Source organism: Lipotes vexillifer, unplaced genomic scaffold, assembly GCF_000442215.2.
Source record: "Lipotes vexillifer unplaced genomic scaffold, Lipotes_vexillifer_v1.1 scaffold987, whole genome shotgun sequence".
NCBI lineage: Eukaryota > Metazoa > Chordata > Mammalia > Artiodactyla > Lipotidae > Lipotes > Lipotes vexillifer.
Window position 1 is genome coordinate 216,548 of NW_006787426.1, and position 7,716 is coordinate 224,263.

General features: G+C 64.9%; 1 protein-coding gene across 1 annotated transcript; it reads right to left on the minus strand.

The window, feature by feature from the left end:
* Positions 1 to 3,395: 3,395 nt before the first annotated feature.
* LOC103086184 (carbonic anhydrase 15-like) lies at positions 3,396 to 6,318 on the minus strand. Its single transcript, XM_082931174.1, is given in 7 exon segments — positions 3,396 to 3,584; positions 3,586 to 3,612; positions 3,672 to 3,838; positions 3,923 to 3,980; positions 4,318 to 4,410; positions 4,511 to 4,585; positions 6,274 to 6,318. Coding segments are annotated over 7 exon segments (654 nt in total).
* Positions 6,319 to 7,716: the final 1,398 nt, after the last annotated feature.

A 7,716-nucleotide genomic window follows, 5' to 3' on the forward strand; every position in this document is an offset into this window, starting at 1 on the left:
AATGGAGGGTCAGAGGGGTTGACAGAGCACCAGATTCTCCCATCTCCCTGCACCTTCCAGAGCGACAGGCTCCAATGAATGAATGAACCGAGGGTATCCAGGCCTCTTCACAGTGGCCTGGGGCCAAGGCTGCCCAAGAACAGGGTCGACGGCACCCCCAATCTCACACACACACGCACACATGGGCCCAGAGCTGCAGAGAGGGTAGGCCCCGGTGGGCCCTGGGGACACAGGCTCCAGTGGCTGTCTTGCCATCTCCCCTCTCAGCCCAGCCTGGATCCATGCCAGGCACTCCCTCCCCACAATTTGCTGGGGAGGACCCAGGGCACCCAGAGTCCTAACTAGCCCCTCGAGTGCCGTGTGCACAACATGTTGGCAGGGGATACTGCCTTCCAGAGAGGCCCACAGCACACTGCCCACGGCCCTCTGATGGGCACGGCAGCAGTGCATGTGGCAAGGCACCAGGGTGAGAATGAATGGGGTGCAGTGGTAAGGTGGGAGGGACAAGAAAGCCAGCAGGGACGGCCGTGAGGGCCTTGAATGCCAGGCAAAGGAGGTGCACAGCTGGCCAGGGTTGGGGTGGCCCCCACCCAGGACTCTCAGCCCCAGATTCATTCACCCAAGAACTTCATCCAACATCCAACCCACTCAGCACCACTGGGCCCGTACTCGGGATCCTACTGTGGATGGAAGTGGACAGAGAACAGAGCCATTCAATCATGATTGCGAGGGTGCTGTGGGGGAGGGGCCTGAGTTCCCTGGTAGGGGGTGAGATGGTCAAGGAAGGCTGCCCTGGAGAAGTGGGATGAGTGGGAGCAGCCAGGCAAGGGGGGAGCAGGGGGCACATTCCAGGCCAGACAAACAGCCTAGGCAAAGGCTTAGGGGGTGAAGATGGTCACTGGGTTAGAGGAGGAAGAGGACAGGGCCAGTGCACAGACAGCAGCGAGGGATGGGCTGGACCTCCGGCAGCCTCCTGAAGGCAGGGGTCCAGCAGAGAGCAATGGGGATCTTGAATTCAGGGGCAGAAGTGCATGTTGTGTGTGGGCTGTAGGGGAGCAGTGCAGAGATAGCAGCCTGGACTGTGGTATGGGAGGAGGTGGCCCCAGCCAGTGAGGAGAGCTTCAGGCCGTGACCACACCTGCCGTCCCCTGACTGTGATGGGGACTGTGGCTTTGAGCAGAGTATGTAACCTCGGTTCCCCACTTGGGGTTGGGCGCTTCCACGTCCCCATCACCTCTGCCCAGAAGCCTGTTCAAGCCCCTTGCTGGGACCCACTGACAGCGCAGCACCACGGGCAAGTCCTGCACACTCAAGTCTTTGGCGTCGTTCCTCCGGTTCCTCGGGGCCCCACTCGCCCAGGTTTCAGCCCTGCGGGGGTTCCGCGGGCGCCTGGCCGGATTCCCCGAGGCTTTGGTCGTTCCCACAGCCGTCCCGGAGGCCCTCTCCACGAAGCGTCTCCCGGGCCCCATTGATCGCTCGGCTACGGGCTGGGGCTCCGGCCCGGCCGGGCTCCGGTGGAGGCGGCGGCGGCGCGGATGGCGGCAGAGCCCCGGCGCCCGTGGGCCCAGGCGCGCAGCGCGTACGGTGCCAGCGAGGCGCTGCGGCGCGCGGCGGGCCGCCGGCCGGACCCCGGGCCGCAGCCCCACAGGCCGAGCCCCTACGAAGCCCGCGCCCCGGCCGCCTGGCGCGCCTGCGGTGCCAGTTCCGGGCTGAGGCGGCGGCGCAGGCCGACGCGCCCCGGCTGCCACGGCTGGTGGAGCGCGCGGGGGCCGCGGCTGGGGCCGGGGAGCCCGAAAAGGCGCGCAGCCGCGGCTCCGTGTGCTCCGTGTGCGGGGAGCCGCGCGGCGGGGCCACCTACCCGGAGGGCGTCCTGGAGGTGAGCGAGCGGCAGCTGCATGAGGGCCTGGCGGCCGTGCGCGCCGAGCTGAGCGCGGGGCTTGAGGCGCTGCGCGCGGAGCTGCGGGCCGAGCTGGACGCCCTGCGCGCGCTGCTGCCGCCTCCGCCGCCCGCCCCCCGCGAGCCCCGCGGCCTCCGCGGCCTGGTCCTGCTGCGGGCGCTGGGCACCGTGAACGCCCTGGACGCGGGCGCGAGGCCCACCGACAACGCCTCGGACAGCCCGGCCGACGGCGGCGCTAGCCGGGCCCCGGCCCGGAAGAACCTCAAGAAGACGCCGCCGGGGGCCCCACAGGGCGGCGGGGATTAAGCACAGGGGGAGGGAGCCCGGGGCGAGGGCCTGGCGCGCCGTCCCCGGCCGCGGGGCTTTGCTACCTGGGACCGGCCAGGTGGCTCCTGGAGCGGGGCTTGGAGCGAGAGGGGTCCTCCGACGCCGCTGGCTAGCGCTCTGGTATCGGAAGGGGCTGGGGAGTATGGCTGGCTCCGCGCAGCTGGAGCCGGAGTCCCGGCGGGGTAAGGCTCGGGCCAGGGGTATGTCAGCTTCCAGGAGTGAGCGCAGCGGGAGAGCCCAAGGTCTCCTCTGTCTGGGGGAGGTGGTTGCAAGTGTATTTTCTTGCAGGGTCTCAGGGAGGAGGTCTGACCTTCATGCACTGGGGTGGAGAGTGTGACGCACACACCAAGTGACAGACACCGGGGACACGTGGGCTGCTGGGACACTGTTACCTGGACACAGGTTCACTCAGGACAGTGTCACTCGGATGTAAGAGCACATTCTACCGTGGGCCCTGGACAGCAGCCTAACTCTAGCCAGCTTCACTCCCCTGACAGTCGGGCCCACCCTCTACTGGACAGCGTTGCCTGGACAGAGTGCATCTGGTCAGTGCCCCCTGGACTCTCAGCTTTGCTTTGACAGTGACACGAAGGCCACTTACCTTAAGTAGCGTCACGGCAGGCAGTCACCCGACAGCAGTGTCTCTCCAGTGTCAACCTACATCAGACTCCACAGCCCATCTTCCCGGAATGTCGCCTAGGTCAGGTCTCACCTGGTACAGACAGCCCTTCACTCACTGTCCCTGTCACCAGGACCCACCACTCTGTGCTGCAGAGCTGGGATCCAGCAGCTTCTCACCTCCTGGCCTCTGGGAAATGGCAGCTGGAGGCATCACTAAACCACACAGTGTCTGGGGTGGTCAGCCAGCTCGTTTGTAAAATAAAATAGTAATTTTAGGCTTTAGCAGGTGGAGTTTCTCCTTCTATCTCATCGGGGGATTCAGGCATAACATGTAGGATGGGAGTGGGGGTGCTTTCTCCCTGAGAGGGATCTGGGGAGGTCTGGGGTTCTGGATGGGGTCTGGGACTGGCTGTGGTGGGGTCGGGAAGGGTGGCACAGGAGGCCTCCGTAGGAGCTGCGGTGCGCCCAGGCCGCCCCCCTCCCCCCAGCCATAGGAGGCCAAGGTCACTCTGTGAGTCGTTTATTGCCGGAAGGTGGTTGTGTCTACATCCTAGGGCCCCTGCCAGAGCCACAGGCTGAGCCCCAGGCCCAGGAGAGCCCCGTGCCCTCGGGCCGGGGTGGGGGCTGCCGCGCAGACCGAGGCGCTGGGGGAAGCTACAATCGTGCGTACACCGAGAGGCTGCTGCGGCCGGAAGTTCTACGTGAGCGGTGCGGGTCGGGAGCCGGGGGGCCCGGCCCGCCCGGGCCACGATCCGGAACTGGGCCACCTGAGGGTGTGGGGCGGAGGCGGGGGCGGGGCGGCTGGGGCGGGGGGCGCGGGCTGTACCTGCGCGCGCCCGATGGGGACCGTGTCCTCGAAGACCGTCCAGAGCACCACGGGCTCGCAGCACCGCGTGGTCAGCGACCCCGCGTAGCGGTAGAAGCGCGAGAGGCCAGAGGCGCCCAGCAGCAGCGAGGCCAGCGGGAAGGTGGACGCCAGGTTCACGGAGGCCCCTGGGAGAGAGACGGCGGCGGGTTGGAACCAATCTCCCGGTGTCCGGCCGCCCCGCCCCCGCCGCGGGGAACCGCGCCCCTCACCGCGCGCAGACACATTCTTCAGGCCCAACAGACGCCGAGCGTTGTCAGAGTCCTGATCCTGGGAAGGGGGCTCCAAGTGAGAGGGGCTCGAGCGGGGGTCTTAAAAGGGGGGAACACTGAGGGGGGTGTAGGGGAGACTAAGTGGGAAGAGAGGTGAAGGGGGTTTGCTGGGGGGAGGGCCACTCCCACTGACCCTGCAGGTCCACGACTTCTCACTGGCCACACCCCCTCACAGAACCCGTTCATCCTATAAAGCCTCTGGGGGCCCCAATGCCCACCCAAGATTACACAGGCCACCTGTCCCCTTTACAGACCCCCATGGACCCCCTTTCTTGAAAGCAGGCTGTCACACAGCAGCCCCCCTCCCTGCAGGAGGCACACGGCCCCTCCCTCACCGTCAAGAGCACGGCCAGCACTGCCAGACCATCAGGGTGACCTCGGGCTTCCCCTATGCTCTGGTACCGGGTGTTCATATGGACCACGTGCATCTGGGGAGACACAGACTACGGGAACTACCCAGCTACTCCCACCAGGCTGCCCTGGCCTCCATGGGGCACTCCCGCCACCCCTCCCCATGACCAGGCCCACCTCCATGGGGCGGTGCTGCCTGTCCAGGCTGTGCTTTGAGCCTGCTCACCCGGGACCCCGCCCGTGGAAGTGCAGCTGCAGGGCATGCTAGGCTGGTGGTGGCAGCCTGGCGCCCTACATCTCCAGCAGGCTCTGCGGGCAAGTGTCCTTACGGAGCACTGAGGGGGAGGGAACAAATGACACCCTCTCTTTCCCCCACTCAGCTGCCCTCGTGCCATTAGGGCACAAGGTGCGAGCAAAGGTACCCCCTCAGGCCAGTCTGCCTCCTGGTTGGGCCTCTTTGGAACTATGACACCCTGTGTGTCCAGGCCCCTCTGCTGGCCGGCCAGGTGGGGCTTCACAGACTGCAGTGGAAACCCCTGACCCTGCATGGAGGGGAGAAGGCAGCCTCCCGTGGCGGGGGTCCTGATCCACCTCAGCTATGGGATTGTTGGGGGTTGACTCCAGGAGTTCTTACCTCTGGGTGCGCCCTGACTTCTGGTCCTCTGGGACAATGGCTGATTGCTACTGGCAGGGGGTTCCTGGCACCTCTATGTGGGGGTTCCAGACCTCCATTGGGGGATGTCTTGACCACTGTGTGTGGAGCTTCCTGTGCCATTTATGGAGATTTTGATTCCTGTGGGGGCGTTCCCATCCTTATGTAGAAACTCTTAATCCATCTGTAGGGATTCCTGACCCTTGTGGGGGGGTCCTTGGTCTCTGTAGGGTGTCTCATCTCCTGTTTGGGGATCCTGATCCTTGTGCAGGGGGTTGCTGTCCCTGTCTGTGGGAGGGGGAGCCTGACCCAGGGTGCTGACCTGTATGACCATCATTCTCCAGGGTCCACGGGCCTGGAGGTGCTGAGTCATAGCCTTGGAAGATGAAGGGTCCAAGGGTGGGGTCCCACTGGACCCGGTGAAGGTCGATGTTTATGGGGGACTGGCCTGGGCCCCCACAGGTTGGGGCCATCTCCTTCCAGTAGGTGGGGCCTGGGGGAACAGGTCTAGGTCTCTTGGGGGGCTGAGACATGGGGGTGCACAAAGGTGGCCCTCCTCCCCCCACACACACCCAGGGAAGAGCACCCACTTGACAGGTCACAACTGCCACCCCCCAGACCTGGCCTGGACATAGTGTTTGCAACACCATCACAGGTACAGCCCCTGCAGGCAGCTGCTCCACAGGGAAGGGGCCTGGGAAAGTCTCCTGGCACCCGGCCACATGCCAACTTTGGGGACCTCCACGACCTGCTCACACGTGGGCCGGCCACGTGGCACACTTATGGGCCCCGCCTGATGTGAGCAGCTTGGCACACACAGAAGGACTGGAGAGCACAGCAGCCACAGATCCGGACACACACAGAGGGGGACAGTCATACACACGCTGCGGGTTCCCAATCGCTGCGACCCAGGACTACAGACAGAAAACCCGCAGAGACCACAGAAGTGCAGTGGACACAGGACACAGACCAATGCCACACAGCCTCACACAACACTCTGTCATCACCACACTTTGGGTCCTGGGAGTCGTAGCACCAGGCACCTGCAGACGGTGGGAGGGGACTGGGCTGACGCAGGCCATCTGGGCCCTGAGCACCATCCCAGCCGGGGTCCAAGGGTGGGAGCACAGGGCTTTGGCCAGTGGATGCCAGGCAGACCCTATTCTCCTGTCGCCCCAATTCCAACCTCTCCTCCCCCAAAGTCGCACCCCCCCACTAGGGGCAGGGCCTAAAGCGGAGAACAGGGAGCGTCCGGGGAGGGTAAGGCAGAGCAGAAAGGCAGGTCCACCAGCGGCACGGCGAGGAAGGCGAGCACCAGGCCCAGGGACCGCATGGTGCAGCAGGTAAGTGGCGGAGGACGCGCGAGGGAGGCGAATTTACCAGCGGGGTGAGTTAGGGGCGTGGCTGAGTCCTGGGGGATCCAGGCGCGGGGAGGGTCGGAGGGGCGGCGCCTCCAGTGGGGAGACAGCTGGAGCTCGCCAGGCTCTGATCCCGGGGCGGGGACGGCTGCCAGCAAGAAACGCCAGCGTCGACCCAAGCTGCACGGTTTCACGGACCCCCACCACCCAACTATTCCTGGGTGGGGGGATGCTATTATTATGCCCAGTTACAGATGAGGAAATGGAGTCTGGAGACCAGGAGTGACATGGCATGGCCACCAGAAAGGACGAAGTTCGAGGGAGATGGCACCTTGGATTCCAGTGCCTTGACCTGGGGGTCTGAGGTGGGGAGAACGCCCCAAGACCACAGCCTCTCTCCTACCAGCGCACCCCTACGGACCAAAAGGTCTGGGAAGCCGCTGCTTCCTCCGCTCCGCTCCGCCCCAGTGGGACCCCGGCTTCCGCAGCAGTTTCGGAGGTCCCGGCGCCCAGTGGCCCCCAGGCTGTGGCCGGAGCCCCAGTAGCTCTCTTGGAAAGTGGGGTTCCGATTTGCCCGCCCCTCGAGTGGCCAGGAGAGAAGACGACGCACCGGAATGCGCTCGGCGGGCGCGCGCCTTCCCAAGCGCGAGGGCCGCGCCCCGACCCCCCACCCGCCACCAAGGCGCTGTCCGCACCGCCCGCCGCCCCGCAGGCGTTCAGGCCCGAGGGCCGCCTCCCCAAGCCCCCAGGGGCCGCACCAGTGCCTTTCCTAAACCAACCCCTTGCCCACCCAGCGCGAGGACCCCACCCGAGGCTGAGTCCCCTGGGCGCCCTCTTTCCTCACATCAGGAACTGATAAATTATTGAAAAGACCACGGTCAGAGAACGGAAGGGATAGGTGTCTCAGAACCCCACGCCTGCCCTGGCTTCCAGAGATGGCCCAACTCCTCCACACAGCCACCTCTGCACCTGTCCCTCGGCCCCAACTTGGCTGGAGCCTCCTGCTCCAGCTGGGGCCGCACCGAGGACGGACCACACTTCTTCCAGAACACAAATTTATTTGGCATTCGGATGAAACGGTTCTCACAGCATCTTAAGAATTAGTGCCAACCCAACCAAAATAAACCCAAACTAAAAACCCTTAGTGAAAGGAAAACATAAACAGGCCTTGAGACAATGGCCTATAGACACCCACCCCCACCAAGCAGGTCAGCAGCTCTCACAGGAGCACAAGACTCTCAGCCAGGGCTGGTCGGGATTCGTATGACCACGGAGCACAACCAGATCTCATGATGGTTGGCTTAGGCAGAAGGCCGACCCCACCTCTCCCCTTGCTCCCCCACCCCCACCCCCAGTGGAGCTCAGCCCCTGGG